Source organism: Sinocyclocheilus grahami, unplaced genomic scaffold (assembly GCF_001515645.1).
Source record: "Sinocyclocheilus grahami isolate Dianchi unplaced genomic scaffold, SAMN03320097.WGS_v1.1 scaffold37.1, whole genome shotgun sequence".
Taxonomy (NCBI): Eukaryota; Metazoa; Chordata; class Actinopteri; order Cypriniformes; family Cyprinidae; genus Sinocyclocheilus; species Sinocyclocheilus grahami.
Window position 1 is genome coordinate 2,343,156 of NW_015505216.1, and position 20,711 is coordinate 2,363,866.

Below are 20,711 nucleotides of genomic sequence, written 5' to 3' on the forward strand. Positions count from 1 at the left end.
TTTTTTATGGAGTAACGCAATATTGTAATGCATTACTTTTAAAAGTAACTTTCCCCAACACTCATAGACTGTTCTGATCAAACAAACCTGCTTAATCTCAAAACAAGATGCCCTTAAACTCAAGAGGACCCTGTTGCCCAGAGGAGGGCACTCTTACTCCACACTGGCTCAGAGAACTAAAGGCTAATGCAATTTCAGGCTCTTCAACACCAGTTTTTGGTCACACAAACATTGCATGAAGCTGATTTTTCTGCTGATTCCACGGGAAATTCCCTAATTGAGAACTTTTACATTCATTTGACATGAAGCAGGCACTCTGTCCATATTTTCAGATATACCAGCGGTGTCCTGCATTTCACAAGTACTCAGGGGTCGCAGTTTTGAACAAACATTTCCCAGGATTATCTGAAATGGATTTAAACAGATAGTCCACTCAAAAATATATATTCTGCATCATTAACCAAACAGTTTCAGGTCCCATATTTTATGTCCATACTATGGAAGTCAATGGGACCCAAACCCTGTTTGGCAACCAGCATTCTTCAGAATATCTTCTTCTGTGTTCCACTGAAAAAATAAGTCAGTCATACAGGTTTGGAACAACATAAGGGTAAATGATGACAGAATATTCATTTTATGGTTGAATGGTCCCTTTAGGTAGCAAATTTTCTTGAAAAACATGTAAATGTTAAGCATGAAACATGACATTAAAAAGTGACTTCCAAAAGCATGCAATAATTACAGTATATGAACAAATGTTCAGCACAAATAGCATCTATTGTGGAAAAAAGTACATATGTAAAGTGTGTTGCAATCTTTAAAAGGCAGTCATTTTTCAGCCCTCCCTATTGTGTTTATGGAGGGCTTGTGGCAGCTTGCAGAAATCCTGTGTTTTCATGCAGGGTAACAGGATAGCTGATAGAGGAGCTGGCCATCGATGAGATCACCACGAGCTACCTCTCTTAGCTCCTCTTGTTCACCAGCTGTCAGTCCAACATTTGAGAAAACTAGCTTTGGAAATGTCCACTGTAGGCATAAAGCGAACAAGCAACCTCAAAAAAGTTCAAATTTGTTTTAAAGGCTGTATATAAATTGCTGCTTATAATAATTAAAGAAAACATTTAAAATTAAGAAAAGAGTATACATTTAACTTCACATTTGTCTGTATAATAAAAAAAGTATTATTATGAGTTAATATGGACCCTTTTCAAAGATTGAGATGACGTGTTTCCACAGATATTTTTTAAAACATTTAAAACATTTATTACACTATAGTTTGTGTTATATTAGACTGGCATTAAATTACATAAAAATGAACACTGCTGGGTGTTTTTAACACAACTGCGGAGGGAATGACGGCAAATTTGACATCTTTCTCTCTTCTGAGCAAAGTAATCAGTCTCGTTTTTCCCCTTGTATGTTAAGCCAGAAACACTATCATGATTTTAAATTTTTTTTTGCTATTACACTCTTAAAAATAAAGGTGCTTCAAAAGGTTCTTCAAGCGATGCCATAGAAGAACCATTTTTGGTTCCACAAAGAACCATTCAGTCAAAGGTTCTTTAAAGAACCATCTCTTTCTTACCTTTTTATAATCTGAAGAACCTTCTTTCGCCACAAAGAACCTTTTGTGAAGCAGAAAGGTTCTTCAGATGTTAAAGGTTCTTTATGGAACCATTTAGACAAAAAGGTTCTTCTATGGCATCGTGAAGCACCTTTATTTTTAAGAGTGTAGGGTAAATGGGAACATACACAAAAAAACATTTGTTGTAGTTTCTGTTCATCCCTTAGATAATTCACAGATAATACATGACATTGTGACAATCTAAGCTGCAAAAAAAAATTGTGTGAAGAAATGTGTGTTTCGCTGCTCTCAGTCACATTGTTTAACCTCATTGCTTGTGTAATTGTGCATAATAATAAATAATAAACTGAATGGGATTTCTAATGTGTTCTGTGTGATTCTGAGGTAATGTATAATGGCTGCATTTGTTTCAGTCTCTGTCCAGGCCTGCGGCAGATACCTGTGTCTTCATCTGCGTCTCTCTGCTGGCCTTGGCCACAGTGCTGTGGATCTCTGCCTCATAGTCCCTGGCCTTCGCCCTCAGTTTGGCAATGCTACAGCAGCGGAAGTCCTCTGGACTGGGCTCCTCTGACCCCTCCTGATCTCTCGACCGCTGATGCATGTCACTTACGGGGCTGTGGATAGCTGATGAGGACGGTTTGGACCAAGTGGGGCTTCCTTTCTGGTGTTTGCTGTCCCAGCCTGGGCTGCTGCTGCTGTGGAGCTCTGGAGCTGTGCTTCTGCTGGACGAATCTACCTGTCTGTCGTCAGTGTCACGCCGGCCGCACTGCTCTCCTGCCTGGCTCTGGAGCTTCATCTGTCTGCGCATTTTAGCCCTGCGGTTTTGGAACCACACCTATGGGAACAAAGGGAAAAAATACTGTTTTTGTTTTGTATTGTGTGTTAGATTCAATTCAGCAAATTTTCACAGTATTAGTATTGATATTGGTCTCGTTATTCTGTTTGCTTCTCAAGTAGATTTTTCGTATCTTAAGAATTGTCAGTGGAAAAAATATGAAAATGACTTGTTTAAAAAATCTTTTGGAAAATCAAAACTCATTAAGAAAATCTGAATAGTTTTTTCCTTATTTCAGTTTTGCTTCTCAAGCAGATTTTTCTTTTTCAAAGTTTTTTTTTGTTGTTGTAGAAATTATATAAAAAATTCTCAAGTAGATTTCTCTTATTTTAATATGTTTTAATAGAAAAAAATAACTTAAGAAAATCAAAATTCATTATGAAAATCTAAATAGTTTTTTCCTCTTTCCAATTGTTCTTGTAAAGTAGATTTCATATATGTTTACTAAAACAAATATAATATATATAAGAAAACCATTAAAAATGTTTAATTCATTGAGAAAATGTATTTATTATTATTATTTCTTCGTTTTACAGTTTGCCTCTCCAGTAGATTTCTCTTATTTTAAGAATTTTTAGCAGGAAAAAAAATGACTTAGGAAAGTAAAAATGAACTCATGAAGAAAATCTAAATAGTTTTTTGTTTTGTTTCTTTGCTTCTCAAGAGTTCTCTTCTTTAGTATTTTAGTAGAAACATATACATAGAAATGACTCATTAAGAGAACCAGAGATTAAGAAAATCATTAGGAAAATGCTCATTTAAAATTGTTTTCTTAGTTTTTTTGCTTTGTCTCTCAAATAAATGTGTTAGTTAACAAAAATAAATAAAAATGTTATTATGTCACTACAGCATTTCCTCACTGAAAATGTTAGGGACAAAACAACACTTTAAAGAAGAACAATGCTGCAAATTTTGAAGAAAAAAAATTTATACCATTAGGAAAATGCTCATTTAAAATTGTTTTCTTAGTTTTTTTGCTTTGTCTCTCAAATAAATGTATGTTAGTTAACAAAAATAAATAAAAATGTTATTATGTCACTACAGCATTTCCTCACTGAAAATGTTAGGGACAAAACAACACTTTAAAGAAGAACAATGCTGCAAATTTTGAAGAAAAAAAATGTATACAAAAAAAAATAAATAAATAATGATGATCATAATAATCTTAGCAATAGTTGAGAGAAATATTTAGTAAATATTCATATCATTTTGTGCATCACAACAGTCAAAGAGAGCAAGGCAACGGCAACCTGCACTCTGGCCTCTATCAGGTCCAGTCTGAGGGCCAGGGCTTCTCTCATGAAGACGTCTGGGTAGTGGGTGCTCTCGAAGGCCTTCTCCAGCTCCTCCAGCTGCCAGCTGCTGTAGTTGGCCCGAGCTCGCCGCTGCTTCACTGGCCGGGGTTCATCTGGAAGCCACATCGAAGCCACCAATTAGACAATTGCCAGAGGCTGACAAGGAACCAATGGCTCTAGATTGGATAATTAGCGCAGCGTAGCGTTCATTAAGCCCTCTTCAGAAGAGCCGGATAATTGATTGTTAGTTACGAGTTGCTAGCCAATCCTTTGTAAACATTTTGAATCCTATTAAATACTGTAAAATCAGGATGGACAATTATGAGAGAATATGATTCACAAATGGCCTCTCTTAATGAACGCTACACATATGTATTATTAAGAGCAAATCACCTAAATAAATATCCAACACTCGGAGCTATCTCACCAGTCAAGCTTTTTGCCATACAACACATTATATAAGAGAGCGATCTTATCTCGAAGGTTTTATTTACACAGCTTTACTGAATACATGATTCTTATTAGCCAGTTATTAAACTGTATAACTGATTGTTGTCATAGGCAATCAGTTTCTTAAATGTCTCTCGTATCACTATGTGGCCTCTTTCTTCACACATAATAAAGTGATTGCAACGCAAGATAAATATTTCATGTCCATATATTAATTTTTTTAGTAAGTAGTAAGTATATAAGTAATAAATAATCAATATCAGGGTGATAAAAGATCAGAGCAGCTGAGTCTTAAGCCATCTTCAAGAAACTGCTAAGGACACATCTCTTCCATCTACACTTGACCCTCTAACACTAGCACTCTGTATTCTATTTCTATTCTATCTACTTGCTTTCTTTTATTCATTATAAAAAAGCTGACCCTCTAACAACAACAATCTCTATTATATTTCTATTCTATCTACTTGTTTACTTTTATTTAAAAAATAATAATAACTTGAGCCTCTAACACCAACACTTTCTAAAGTCTATTCTATCTACTTGTTTATTTTTATTTAAAACATAATAACTTGACCCTCTAACACTAACTCTATTCTATCTACTTGTTTATTTTTATTTATTTAAAACATAATAACTTGACCCTCTAACACTAACTCTATTCCATCTACTTGTTTTCTTTTTACTTATTAAAAAAACTTGACCCTCTAACACTAGCACTCTCTATTCTTTTTCTATTCTAATTGTTTTATTTTATTTATTTATTATATAATAAAACTTGACCTTCTAACACTACCACTTTCTATTATTTTTCTATTCTATCTACTTGCTTTTTTATTCATTATAAAAACATTTGACCTTCTAACACGAACAATCTCTATTCTATTTCTATTATATCTAGTTGTTTACTTTTATTTAAAGAAATAATCTGAGCCTCTAACACTAACGATCTCTATTCTGTTTCTATTATATCTAGTTGTTTACTTTTATTTATTTAAAGAAATAATCTGAGCTTCTAACACTAACGATCTCTATTCTGTTTCTATTATATCTAGTTGTTTACTTTTATTTATTTAAAGAAATAATCTGAGACTCATGCTAACAATCTCTATTCTATTTCTATTATATCTAGTTGTTTACTTTTATTTATTTAAAGAAATATTTTGAGCCTCATGCTAACAATCTCTATTCTATTTCTATTATATCTAGTTGTTTACTTTATTTATTTAAAGAAATAATTTGAGCCTCATGCTAACAATCTCTATTCTATTTCTATTATATCTAGTTGTTTACTTTATTTATTTAAAGAAATAATTTGAGCCTCAAGCTAACAATCTCTATTCTATTTCTATTATATCTAGTTGTTTACTTTATTTAAAGAAATAATTTGAGCCTCTAACACTAACTCTATTCTACTTGTTTTCTTTTTATTTATTAAAAAACTTGAACCTCTAACATTAGCACTCTCTATTCCTTTTCTATTCTATCTACTGTAATTGTTTTCTTTTATTTATTTCTTATATAAAAATGTGACCCTCTAACACTAGCACCTTCTATTCTTTTTATGTTCTATCTACTTGCTTTTCTAATTCATTATAAAAAACTTGACCCTCTAACACTAACAATCTATATTCTATTTTATCTACTTGTTTTCTTTAATTGAAAAAAATACATCTTGAGCCTCTAACACTAACATTCTCTAAAGTCTTTTCTATCTACTTGTTTATTTTTATTTATTATTTAAGAAAATAATAACTTGAGTCTGTAACACTAACTCTCTCTCTATTCTATCTACTTAAAAAAAATTATAATGCAGCATTCATTAAGCCTGCTAATATAATAATTGATTGTTAGTTATGAGTTGTTAGCCAATCAAAAATAAATAAATAAATCCTTGCTACATGTACTGCGTTAGACTAACCGGGACTTGTCACAGCACTTACAATCTTTTGTCTTTTGTTGGTTTAATTGCTTCTATTGCCCTCATTTATAAGTCGCTTTGGACAAAAACGTCTGCTAAATGATTAAACCGTAAAGTGTAAAACATTTTTTTTGTGTGATAAAAGTTCTCCTTTTACTTTTCACATGAAAATAAAAATGTAATTTAAACCAAATAAATAAATGAAAGATGGCATATAAGATGTTATATGTAAGATGGGCTCACCGATATTCTCAGCATGTTGTCCTGTGGACTGAGCGGCCAATAGCAGAGCCTGCTTGCAGGGCTCGGGCTGCAGGTAACTGCGTAGGAGCTCGTAGCTGAGCAGAGGCCCGGGGATGAAGATCTGCGGTGAGGTCAACCGGCTGGGAAACGCCGGGAAGAAGTGCGCAGCCGAAGAGTGAAAGACTGCAGAAGACAGAGGAGACACCAAATGCCCAGTGCCAAACATGGCCCAAGTTCAGCAAGGTCCAGAAAGAGCTCCAGAAATAGACGCATGCATGTGATGAACAGTCTTTTCAGGCGTTGAAGTGCTACAGAAGAACAAACTAGAGATCCAGAGTCACTAAAACTTTTCTCACCTGAGTCAGGTGTGAGTCCCACCCTCTCCCTGAGTCACATGACTCACCTATGACCACTAATCCTAGTAAAACAGGGCCGGGTTTGAAGGGAATCACCCAACCATAGGGGACCGTTGATTCCATGCTTCATTTAAGAGAGGCTTCTTACAGCATCACTCTTCAGCAGAAGTCCAACGGTGACACCTAATGCCTCCTAATCCACACCTCGGCTACTCTGAAAGAGTAAATGAGTAATATCCCACCACTTCCATTCGGGGAGGAGTACTGTATATGGACAGGCCTGTCATTCTGAAGTATTCCATAGACAAGTTCAGGCACTCTTCTGCTTCTGTGTTCACTTATTAATATGACAAAGCAGACATGTGGAATTGGAGTGTGGCGAGAAAATGGGGAAAAGCAGCTGCAAACGCACAACTGCCAGAGAGACCTGTTTGTCGCTCTCACCCTGCTGTCACGGCGTACAAGGGTTAGATCTTAAAACACGGATGGATATTACAGATGGATATTAAATCATTAAGGGAGAATCAAAAGGTTCACAGCTGAGAAACGTTCAGTAAGAAAACCCAATACAAACAGAGCTTTAGTTGAAACCTGCAGAGAGCGCAAACAAACAGCCTCTGTTTGCACAGTAAACACATCACACTAATTGGCCCACATAATTGACATTCATTTACAAGCCCATTTGCAGCATTTGGGTGTTTGTATGACATCCATTTGCGATACAACATGACTAAATGGAAAAATCCTTCAGGAAAGGCTTTGATGAGTTTTCATAATCAACATGCTTCTCTTTGGCGAAAGCATCTGAAATGGAGAATGTGTAGCATCAACTGGGAATTCTGCTGTCAGATTAAAACCTGACGCCTTTGTTCCAAAAGACGTCCAAGTCTGTTATCTCACTCAAAGCCTTCTGCACATTAGGATAAAGATCACCTGTCCAAACAAGGTGTATTGTTCAGTCCTGAGCTAAGGACACAGTTCACTAACAATGGTTTTGGGTCATGGATCTCTGGTCTTTGAAAACAGATCACTTTCCCAACTAAGACCAAATTGTACTTAGAGAGGAATGCCACACTATTCACTACAGCACGTCAAACAGGTTGAGGAAATTCTGAGTGAGAAATTATGCACTTTTCATGTAGTCACTAGTGCACTGTTAAATGAATAGTTCACCCAAAATTGATTGTCATTTACTCACCCTCATATTTTTTCAAGACTGTATGACTTCTTTTCTGTGGAGCACCAAAAAAAAATTTCTGAAGAAAACCACTTTTCTGTATAATAGTTAATGTGAATTAAGGGTGTCAAGTTCCAAAATGGATAAAGCATTATGAAAGTGGTTCATATGACTTAAGTGTTCATTTGAGAAATTAATTTAAGATAGCACAACTAAACAGTCTTACTTTGTGATAACTCCTTATCAATGCAACATAATTCAGAAGTGGGGAACGAAGCACAAGATAATTAATTGAGTGACTAACCAATGCAACCCAAGAAACAAGAATTAGACCAATAAACAAAACAACTGACAAAACTTATTGAGGAGGGAAAATCAAGCTTTCTGAGCTAACAGGACAGTGAGTTCACGCAGTATATTCAAAAGACGTATTTGTAACATCAACTCTTATAATGGTCTGCAAACCATAGTTGTTTTGTGGAAGACTTCTCATGACAAACATCTGACTGATCAGACAGTTTACCTGTGATTACGGTGTGCTTGATTTGATACAGACTTGACAGAGCGTCAGTAGTACTGCAACTGATCAAGTCTGAATGATTATGGAAGGTAAAATAATGATCACAACTATTACATCATTTTAATTAAGCATCCCAAGCCCATGCCAGTAAAAAATAAAAACAGCCCAAAGTAGCGCAATTATGTCCCGAATATAAAAATGTCATTTCCATCCCTAAAATACACATTTTACAGTCAATGTTATGCACATGTATCATAACCACAGCTCAAATGCTTCCTACTAGTGTGGCCCAAAACATTTAGCACAGTTTTATTACAGGTAGAATGCAAAATGTTTCAGTACAAGCATTTCAACCAAATGTAATTTATGCAATATTTCGCCATGGCATTACACCGTTGTCGTTTGCCAAATCAAAATGACGGCGCTGTGGGTGGAAGTTTACAGATTAAGGGGCGGTAATATTATAATGAGATCCCTTTGCCACGTCACCAAGGGAGCGAAATCTGACGCACTCGTTTTCTCAGACGCTTGCAGAAAAAGGCTTACCAAACCAAAGTTACTGGGTTAATCTTTTTCACGTTTCCTTGGCTGGTAGATGCAATAGGCGATAGGTCAACTGCATTCATCTGAAAGAAGAAAGTCATTTACACTTAGGATGACTTAAGGGTGAGTAAATCATGGGGTAATTTTCATTTTTGGGTGAACTATTGGGCGAACTAAGTTCAACTCATTGACACAATGATACAGTTGTAATGTAGTAGTTAACAGTTCACTGGAAAGAAAAATGATCAGTGAAAAATTGCTAAATTGTTGATCTGTTCATAACACACAGCAATCATATGACTTCAGAAGACACTAAATTTGGTAAACGAGTCAAATGGACTTCTTTTATGATACTTTCCTAGTACTTAAGTGTCTTTTTGGAATCTTGAAAGCTCCAGACCGACCAGATCTCCAGAATGATCAGCAAATTACTAGAATAATCTACAATGTCCTACAGAAGAACAAAAGGGCAGAAATATGAGGGTATGAGTAAAAGACAGTGGTGTATAAAGAAGCCATACTCAAGTAAAAGTACAGATATCTTACCAGAAAATGACTTTGGAAGAAGTTGAAGTCACCGTTTAGAAAATTACTTGAGTAAAAGTCTTAAAGTATGTGATACTTTGTACTTAAGTAGGAAAAGTATTTTTTGAATCTTAAACGTACTTAAGTTTTGAAAGTAATAGTACAAGTAAATGCAAAATGGAAAAGAAGCAAATAAATAAATGTTCATACACAGCTTGAGTAGCAAGATTGTGTTCAGTTTTAACTCTTTCTTCCATTTTGTATTTTTGGGTAAGAATAAGAAGCACTTCATCCAGTACTTAGTGTCTTTCATTCCAACATAAGAAATCATTTCTGGAATCTGCATCTGAAATAGCATTTAGATGTGTGTCACTAAGTACCGGATGAAGTGCTTCTTATTCTTAACATTCTAGTTTAATGTATCTCAGAGGGGACATGGATGAATTTAACCTGCAGTTACAGATGAATAAATAGGCGTAACGTTTTGTTTTTAACATAAAACGTTGAATACTGACATTTGAAATAATTTAAAACATGAAAAAAATTTTGAAATGTGAAATTAAAACCGCCAGTAGGTGGCAGCAAGGGACTGTTAATGAGTGATTCATTGAGATTCAACAGATTCATTCAGGAACAAAGCATTTGACTGTGTTAATGAGTGATTCACTGAATCATTTTTATCAACGATTCGTTCAAAAAGCTGATTCATTCAATAAGTAAACACCGGCGTCCATTGCTCAGAGCATAGACGCAAAACAGTGCTGTGTGATCTTTGTTTGGAACTATTTTCGTTGGCAAAATTGAGCAAAAACAAGCAATATTATGTCTAAAATGTAAGTCACTTATTGCTTTACTGAACTTGTATAAAATTATTATTAAATGTGTGATGCTGATATCTGCAGAAAAACGGTACTCTTTGTGTGATAGATTAAGGTAACTATATTAAATTATATAAATATAAAAAGCATACAGAAGCATTTTGCCGTCTACAATTTAGAATGCCTGGAATTTTGAGTTTTAATAGAGTAATAAATCAACGTGCGTGCACCCTGTGTGTGATTTGGTGATATAGCCTACTTGATCATGTCAGATCGCACATCATTAAAACAACACTTACCATATTATTGCAGATGATATACTGTATATCGCATGCCCCAGAATCGACTTGAGTGGAAAATGAAATCATCCGCGGTTGTTTGCACACTTGTTTGCATGAGCAAAGGTGTTTTTAGGAGTCTAACTTGCAAACGCCAGACCACTGATTCGTCAAACCTGCTTTCCTGCAGTCCGTGTTCTTCTGACTTCTGACTATTTTGTAGTAAGTAACGAATATGCTTCGGGTAAATGTATCGGAGAAAAAGTATACATTTTAATTAGGAAATGTAGTGGAGTAAAAGTAAAAGTTGACTGAAATATAAAAACTCAAGTAAAGTACAGATACTCCCAAAAAATACTTAAGTACTGTAACAAAGTATTATTACTTCGTTATATTACACCACTGGTAAAAGATGACAGAATTTTAATAGTTTGGTGAACTCAGAATCACTGGTCGTAACACAATAGCACACAAAAAAAGAGGCTAGTGGATGATTGATAACTTGAAATAACAGAAATTCTTCCTGTTTTAGACATTCATACTGAAAGCAGACAGCGAACATCTGCATCCCTATTGTTGACGGATAAGCGAAGAGTTGTCATGACCTCTCTGAGAACAAAACACAGGTGTGAATTAATTCCCAGGAACATTTCACCTCATAATCATCTTCATCCACCCTCTATCCGCTAATCAGATCAAACTGCAGAGAGACTCAAGAGCTGTCACCAGCATCAGCGCTAACCGCTAATCCCGCGCTAACTTTGATCAGATCCAGACATCCACGGTACACAGCTGGGCCGATCTTGGCTGAGTGAGTCACTGACTTTAAGGCCACAACAGCAGTGAAGGACAAAAACTCTTCAGGCAGCTGTCAAAACATTGAGGGATCTAAGTCCTACCTGCTTTCCTCATACTTTCAGAATGGTAATTATTAGAGTATGCTTGTATATACTTTTCCACCAACAATCTGGCAGGGCTCAAATACATCTGGAGATATAGAAATACCTCTTTTATCTGAAGCTTGGGGCATCCTGGGGTTACATTCTTAAGGGCCCAATGGAGAAAGTTCATGAAACACACATCACAGGCTTTGAACCTACAACTTTCCAATTGCCAGTCCAGATCTAGGCCTACATAAAAAGTGTATGTGAAGACAAAAAAAAATAAAAAAAATAAGAGATTTCAGAGCCATTTCCATTTAACTGAAGGAGGCATTAGGGCAACAATGGCAGCAGATCTTGCAGGACTGTATTGATCTTTTAGATTCACACTTGTTCGAGACTGTGTGCCGTCATTTGAATACACAGGGGCTTAACAACATTACCAACAGCTCAAAGTGCTTCGGGGCTTCAGTGAAGACATACACGAGTGAATTTTCTTTGAATCAGAGAGAGGAATCAAGACAAGAGCGTGAAAATTCCATTGGGGTGAAGTTGCTAATATCAGTAGTTTTAATACGGAATCCTAATTAAAGTAAATCAATGAAATATAAAATGGGAAATAGACTGCCTAAATGAGTCGTCCAACATCATCAAAAAATAAACAGAGAATACTATTTGATAGGCTTAATTCAAGATGCAATTTCCCATTTCAAATGTTCTTAGTGTGGCATAGGTTCTCTTGAATGAGAGATTTCTGACGCTGGATCATAATTTTGAGGGGTTCATGTGACACTGAAGACTGAAGTAATGATGCTGAAAATTCAGCTTTGCATCACAGGAATAAATTACATTTTCAAATATATAATAACATAGAAAAAAAATTCAATTGTATTTAAAAATGTAAAAGTTTAAATTGTAATAATATTTCACAATATTACTGTTTTTGAGTGTATTTTGAGATAAACTAAACAGCAGTCGTAAAAAAAAAAAAATCTTCAAATACACACATAAATACATATATGAAACATCCTCAAGTCATTCCACAGTCTCTGATATCAGCTCTGAAGCGATCAAATTCTCCTGAGGATATGCCAGCACAGGCTTTAGGAACAATACATAATAACATTAATACACACTGGAGTGACACTTAAGAATACACAACACCTGAAATACAGTACTAAACATGATGGATGACTGGCCATGAGTCATGGGAAAATGCCTTAATTTTCAGACAAAACAGTTGTTGCACTCTTACAAGTGCAATTGAAATGAAGATCCATTATTTGAGTCACTAAGGTTATAACAGGATTCTCTCCATTTCCTTTCATTAAAACATGCTTTACAGATACTAGTCAGGCTTCTGGTCAATGGTCATTACATGGCTTCATGGTCTGGTTATTATGCCAACCAAAATGTAATCTTTCCTATTCAAACAAAAATGGTGCAATTCTCAACAAAAGTGATATATAGGTAAGGATATTTCAGTCATCTTTAGTATCTCTCTGGTAATTGTATCTCTCAGCCAGTGAGCTGATTGCTTTAGTCCTGGATCACTGGCAATGGGATAAACCTGAGAGCCCAGGCTGCTTTTCATGTCAAAACCTTCAAGGAGAGCGGCTGCGATCCAAAAGCAATCACACTTTACACTTCAAAGCGCAAGGGAAAAGGGAGGCGAGAGCCAGTCCACATTTTTTCCACGCTAGCCAGGCACAACTCATGCGTGGAGGAAGAGGAGATGATCTAAGCGAAGGAGCTGTTGAGGAACACAGAGCCGACAGGTGTGCACAGGCAGGTAGCGGCACATCTCTGTCCCTCCCAAAGGTGAGACATAAGCAGTGCTTTGCTGTGGCTCTTTCCATTTATCTGTGGTCACCTGCTGGTACTTGTGGATATTTGCTACCCTTACGAAAATGATCAGGGTAATTAATCACAGTTAAAAGAGTTACTGATACAACAATAAAAGTTTGGAAATTTGGTGCAGTTGCCCCCAAAACGTATTTGGACACTGAACTGGGTGAAGTTAGAAAGTAAAGAAAAGTGAAGTGAGTTTGTGGTCCAATTCAATAGCTGCGTTACCATCCACCTATTTTTATGCGCATTTTGGAATATTGCATAAAAAAACGCTGGATGGAAACGCCAAGATGCGCATAAATTCTAAAAATGCGCATAACCTACGATGGAAACATATTTACCGAATACATTCCTCCATGCGCATCGAAAAAGTAATGTGACTTTGCGCTATGAGACGGGATAACTTGACTAGCAGCGGACCGATCTTGTTCTCAGCATATATCTATATGATGTTATGGTCATTCTGAAATGCCTGAGCAAAGTCTGTCGCCAAAGTATTTCTGTATAATTGTCTTACACGACTGCATTCCCAAACAGCAGCATCCACCTCCGAAAGCATTGACAGGATTTATAGTGTTACGACTGCTCGCTCTGAGGCGCAAGTAATTTATATCATATACTGTATGAAAATTATTATATTCAGTGGCTTCTCCTATATTCTTAGTGATATTTAGTGCCACAGTTTATCAGGAAGCGGCGGTTTTGTTCTCTTTGACTCGTTGGATGGAAACGGTGCTTTATTCGCATATGTTTAAATGCGATATTCCAGTTTTGCGCATAAGTTTAATTTGAATCTTTGGGTGGAAACAAAGCTAGTGAAATACACACATTTTCAAGCGCAGTTCAGTGTCCAAATACATTTGGTTTCATATCCATCAAAGGCCAAAGCACAGAAGATGCATAGACCGCTGTTGTAGACTATCTCTTGGTTTTCTTATTAACATTATGCAATACTTCAATAGATCTTCATCATATTTGGGAGAGAAGATCTTAAGACAATACTTGTCAAAATTATACAACTTATATTATCAAACCGTTCAAGAGTAAAACATCAACATGTGTAACAGCAAGGATCTGAGGATTATATCTTTGTCTTTTGCAACTATGTATTGAATGTACAAGAGCAATTTGGTGACAGCAGCATCTATTGGCCAAGTGTCATAAATATGAACAAAAATGGTTATAGATGGGCAATATCAAATTTTTGCTTCATGCAATATACTGATAAATATTTTCATGTCATGGCCGATAACCGATAAATTAAATATTAAAACTATTCAAATAAAATATTAAACTATACTAGTTTGCATTAAAAAAAATAAAATTCACTAAAAACAAAAACCAAAGCTAGATGTGAGGCATCAACATTACAATGCACAGATTAACATTGAGTGTTAGATAACGTGAAAGGTAATCAAATGTAAAAATAAGGTGAATGAGCACAATATAGAAAACTATGATAAACATTCAATGTTGATTAATGCATTGATAAATAAAAATGTTTTCCAATAACCTAAGTGTTTACATATAACCCTAAAAATGTCTTAGACTTATAAAAAAAATGGTTTAAACTTAGGCTTCATGTCTCCTAATATTCCTGAATTTTTGTAGAATAATGTCAATTATTATTATTTTTTTCATGCTTTTTCACTGCTACTAAAAATGTACACAATCTTCAGTCCAAGCTTCACAAATCAGACCAATCGGATTTTCATTGTATGAAAGTTCCCAGAAATATCCTTAATTAAAATTGCTTATAGTGCATTTAAAAAGTGTAAATAAAGATTATTTGAGTATGTTTTACAATAAAATATTATTTCAGTCTTTCTGCTTTAAAATTTCACATTTGTGACCCTGGAGCACAAAAGCAGTCTTAAGTCGCTGGGGTATATTTTTAGCAATAGCCAACAATACATAGTATGGGTCAAAATTATAGATTTTTCTTTTATGCCAAAAATCATTAGGATATTAAGTAAAGATCATGTTTCATGAAGATATGTTGTAAATTTTCTACCGTAAATATATCAAAACTTAATTTTTGATTAGTAATATGCATTGCTAAGAACTTCATTTGGACAACTTTAAAGGCGATTTATTTTCTCAATATTTAGATTTTTTTGCACCCTCAGATTCCAGATTTTCAAATAGTTGCACCTCGGCCAAATATAGTCATATCCTAACAAACCATACATCAATAGAAAGCTTTTCTATTATATTCTATTCCATTCCAGATGATGTATACATCTCAATTAAAAAAAAATTACGCTTATGACTGGTTTTGTGGTCCAGGGTCACATTTAATTAAATGTTACTTGCCATATCTTTGTATTGTAAATAATTGAATTTACAAGCAATTTTTGAGAGAAAATTGTTTCAACAAATTCTACACAATTTTTCCACAATGTGTCATCCAAACCCAAGTGTTTGGCATTGCTTGCCCCATTCATGCCTATCCGCTACAGGAACAGAGAACCATCTAACAAAATCTATAAAAAAGTTCAAGACAACATACAGCAGTGCAGCTGTTTCACGGAGCAGCAAGGGCATGCCTCATGAAAAGGTGAGCGGTTATCGATGTGTCAGTGGCTCATCACTCACACCCCACCCATGCTGTCACTCATCTCCGTTCCGCCCCAGCGCGAGCCAGCCTATGAGAACCTGCCTGGGAATCTGACCAAAAGCACAGGCAGTTAAAGCTGATGAAACTCCACTAAAGGAACCCGTGTTATGTGACATCTTACTGCCGCAATTAAGACTGATCAAGCACATCCAACACAAAACAAATGATGGTGAAAATTGACTACAGCATCTCCAAGGAAATTAGCTAAACGTTAAGTAGTCATAACACTTGAAAAGGCAATTATGACATCTACCCTTTATGCACAAATCACTGTTATCGAAAAAGTTTTGCACAAATTTGAACAAATTAACTGACAATTAACTGACAGCAGGGTGATTTCTCGTCTAATTTATTATAGTATGTGAAGATTAAGATGGATGGCAGCAATTTTCTTTGGCACAACAACTCAAAGGAGGCTAATCATATATTTTGTATGATTAGGGTAAAAAAAATTATAATAGGCTGTTAAACCCTTTTTTTAAGCGTCAGTGAAAGGAGGTGCTTATCCTTTACAAAATGCTGACTATCAACTTCTTTTCTGTTTGTTTTCAATAAGGTTTGCTGTTAATAATAAAAAAAAAAAGAAAAATACAAGACAAAACAAAGCCTAAAAAAAGCTTTTACTCTGTAAAAGGAGATGTTTTCAGACCAAATGATGGTTTGTGATATATAGCACATAAAAGAAAAACATTTTGAGGTTGATCAAAAAATATTTTGTCATCGGATAATAGTGATCTGTGTATGTATTTTGTTCAATAAAAGGTTATGTCAGTTTATTATTATTTAATATTTTAATTATTTAATAATGTCATGAAAGATACACGAATGATGACACGATTAGTGCCAGTAAGATTTTATTTTATTTTTTTAAGAAATTAATACTGTTATTCAGCAAGGACACATTAAATTGATCAAAAGTGACATTTATAATGTCAAAAAGACATTTATAATGTTTATAAGATTTTAAATACATTCCATTGATTACATTTAAAAATTATATTCTAAAATATCTTTAAATAGAAAACACTTATTTTAAAATGTAAAATGTTTTTACTATTTTTGATTAAATAAATGCAGCATCGGTGACCATAAGAGACTTCTTACAAAAAAACTTTTTTTTTTTCTAAATCTCATTGAGCCCAAATATTTGAACAGTAGTGTACATTTCAAATACCCTTATTTCTCATAACCAATTTTCGGGCCAACTGACACGAATCATTAAATCTGAATTCATAGTCTGTTATTATTAAGACATCCCTTCAATCAGAAAAATAAGCCAATATATAATTCAGATGAATCTACTCTATCAGAAGTACCTATTTTACTGCATTTCTACAGTATATCTTGACTATCATTTTTTAATTTTTAAAATGCATTAATGGACTATTTGAGTAATTTACATATAATGCCACCTTTTCACTATTTTACTGATTTTCACTTGTGCTATAACATCAAATGTTTATATTTATTTCCCTTAATAACAACAATAATCATCCTGTACGTGCTACACTCATGAGTCTTCCTGCTTCCTATTTGTGGACCATGTCTGGCAGAGTTCAAAACACAGAAGAGATGAAGATTCACAAATTCCACTTATGATGACATGTTAAAAGCAGAGCACAGAGCATGAAACTGAACACAGGAAGAAGCTCCTTTCATCAGGCGCTTGCTGAGAGGCTGTCAGTCCTCCAGCCGCCAGTGCGGGCATGTCCACCGATCGCCCTCTACAAAACACAGATAACCCGCTTCCTCAGACCCCAGTGTAACCAGACACCCGCACACTCACTCCTCATGCACTCTTCACACAGGGATCTTTGGTGTGTGTGATTGAACAATTACCGCTACGGTTAATTTAGCCGAGGCTCGCTGGCGCGCTGTTCTCCCTTCTCGTCTCCATACAGATGAAATCAGTGACACTGGACGAGAACAACTTGCACTTTCATGGCAAATAGACTTCCATCACAGCATTCACAGCATAGCTGAGATCTGTTAGGGATACAATGTGAAGAAAAGGGGCCGAAAAGCAATCATGCAAAGGAAAAAGATCACAGCCTTCCCCTACCCTCCCACGGAAAGAGTTATTTTACAAACAATACCAATCTTGAAGTGTTAAAAAGAGAGAGAGAGAGAGAGCGAGAAACAAAGTAAAACAAAACTAAAAAAAACAAGTTAGGAGCATTTCTACAACTCAGTTTTATTATTCAAAGCAGTAGACAAAAAGACTTATGACAGGCTTCGCTCCCAGCAGACACAAGAATTACTGGAAACATCAAATGCTTTTCAGTATTTGAGGAATAACATCTAGAAATGTAAACGTCAAATGCTGTATCTGAATACAGATCTGAACAGGATCAACAGTGCATGACACTTCTGAGTCAAAGCAAAACTCGGTGTACCAACATGATTGAAACGGACGTCTATGTCGTTGCCTCCATGCGCAAGACCTTCATGGATTCTGTGATCATGGAGCTGGTGTCAATCTGACCGTAGATGCCCACTAAAAACGCCTTATAGAGAAGAATATCAGCGTGTTCTGGGAAAAACAAAACAGAGATAATTCCTGATGTTTAAGCACTATTACCAGAATCTGTGGCATGCTGTCCATTACCACAGAAAACACACACTTTGTGGAAAAAAATTTAAATAAGAAAATACAAGCTGCACGTTTCTGCTTAAAGGTGGGGTAAGCGATTTCTGGTAGCCAATGTTGACATCTGAAATCACCAAAACAAACTCCGCCCCACACATACGTACGCAACCCAGGCAACGATTAGTTCTGTGAAACAAAACAAAACCAATGTTACACCATGTCTACACCGGTGTACTCGCCTATCGAGAAGAAACAAAGCAACCTCGGCGTCCGATCGCAGGCCTTCCGCTCCTTGAGTTCTCTCCAGCGCTGGAAAGCTGATCTGATATTTACACGGGTCCTACTTCTTGCCTTAAGCCTTCTTTTGTTCCGCAGACGTTTTCCTCTTTTGTTTTTTATCCACCATCTCTATATTTCTGTCGCTCGGCTCGCTAATGTCCGTCCTGTGCACTGAACTCTCTCTCCTCCACATCATGAGTAGACACACCCCTTACTGCTGATTGGCTACAAGTTTGTTTTGCTACTCAGCCCGAATCAGTTTTACCCCACCTTTAAAACCTTTCAAAATGCCTCTTATATTTCCAGAATTTCCACTTCCTTCTAAGTCAAAATTATGTGGTAATCAGCAGCATTTTACAGATGCTGTCAGATTAACTTAAGGGTTAATTCACCCAAAAATTCTGTCATTAATTACTCACACTCGTGTCATTCCAAAAGACCTTCGTTCATCTTCGGAACACAAATTATGACATTTTTGATCAAATCCGAGAGCTCTCAGACCCTGCATAAACAGCAACACAACTGAAACTTTCAAGGTCCAGAAAGGTAGTAAAGACATCAATAAAATAGTCCATGTGACATCAGTGGTTCAACCTTAGTGTTATGAAGCTACAAGAATACTTTTAGTGCGCAAAGAAAATAAAAATTGTATTCCGTGAAGAGCAGAAACACCGGCTCCTGCGTCAGCAGCACCACACGTATGCGTTGTGGTACTCTCGTGAATGCGCATTGAAGACGGGAGAGAAGAAATTGTTGAATAAAGTTATTTTTGTTTTCTTTGCGCACAAAGTATTTTAGTAGCTTCATAACATTAAGGTTGACCCACTGATGTCACAAGGACTATTTTAACGATGTCCTTCCTACCTTTCTGAGCCTTGAACATGTCAGTTGTGTTGCTGTCTATGAACAGTCAGAAAGCTCTCGGATTTCAACAAAAAATTTTATTTGTGTTTCGAAGATGAACAAAGGTTTTTATGGGTTTGGAACGACAAGAGGGTGAGTAATTAATGACGATGTTCATTTTTGGGTGAACTAACCCTTTAAATTGTTTTGAAATTGCAAAACAAATTAACAATATACACAACAGCAGCAAGCAAAAACAATTATCATGGTTTCTTATAATAAGGTCATCATCTGTTTGTGTACCTTGACAGAGCAACACATATTCAGGCAAGTTTCTCAAGGCCGTCTGCACTACATCAAAGTTCCCGCTGCCCAGGCAGTACATGAAGGTTGGCAGGAATTCAGCAGCCATACTAGAGTTAGCAAAGATAATGTTGAGTGTATTTGTACATGACATTTCGATTTAATACACACTACATACTTGCCTGCAGGCACCTCACCTGGGGATGTTCTGGACGCACCGCAGGGCCAGACTGAACGCCATGTTGCGGCACACTTCTTCAGGGGAACTCATCAACCTCTGAAGATCATTCTGATAATACATGACAAGTTGGTTGTACTTGTTAAATCTTGCTAATTCCTGTCTATTGTGCAATTTTGTGTGCACTGTGCAATGTACTTACAACAAAATACTGAATGATTTCTGGATTTCTTTTGGATTTCTCATCCACTTCAGTCAACCCATCAAACACATCTAGAACAAAATAAGACAAACGTACAACATCACAATATATAAAAAAGTAACACTATTTTACAGTGCAACTAACCCTAAAACCAAACAATCCTAACCCTACAGTAAGTAGAAGTTGCAACTTAATATTAGTCAGCACTTACATACATAATTACACTATAACAAGGACGCCTTAAAGTGTAACCAACTATTACTATAAAAGCATTAACAGTAGTTGTTTTTACTTATAATAAATCCTAAATAAAAAGCAGCATATAATGCTAAAGTTATAATTATAATAATAAAATAATGCATATAATTGAATACATGGAATTTTTTAAATAATTATAGAATTTCATCTCCAATATTATGTT

The 20,711-nt window shown here is 35.7% G+C and overlaps 2 protein-coding genes across 2 annotated transcripts in view; both read right to left on the reverse strand.

The window, feature by feature from the left end:
* Positions 1–826: 826 nt before the first annotated feature.
* Positions 827–6,608, reverse strand: LOC107581781 (visual system homeobox 2). The gene is made up of 4 exons (XM_016267429.1): positions 6,327–6,608; positions 3,671–3,828; positions 2,025–2,420; positions 827–1,026 (listed from the first exon to the last, which is right to left on the reverse strand). Exons 1-4 carry the CDS (start codon positions 6,550–6,552, stop codon positions 895–897), a joined length of 912 nt encoding a protein of 303 aa, XP_016122915.1. The 5' UTR covers positions 6,553–6,608; the 3' UTR covers positions 827–894.
* Positions 6,609–18,090: 11,482 nt separating this feature from the next.
* LOC107581700 (integrator complex subunit 1) overlaps positions 18,091–20,711 on the reverse strand; it is a gene marked incomplete at its 5' end in the record, with an annotated part of 34,874 nt that continues 32,253 nt past the window's right edge. Inside the window, 4 exons of the mRNA XM_016267323.1 lie at positions 18,091–18,428; positions 19,911–20,020; positions 20,108–20,199; positions 20,291–20,361. Of these exons, the coding sequence (XP_016122809.1) occupies positions 18,313–18,428; positions 19,911–20,020; positions 20,108–20,199; positions 20,291–20,361 (389 nt within the window). The remainder of the gene's footprint in view (positions 18,429–19,910; positions 20,021–20,107; positions 20,200–20,290; positions 20,362–20,711) is intronic.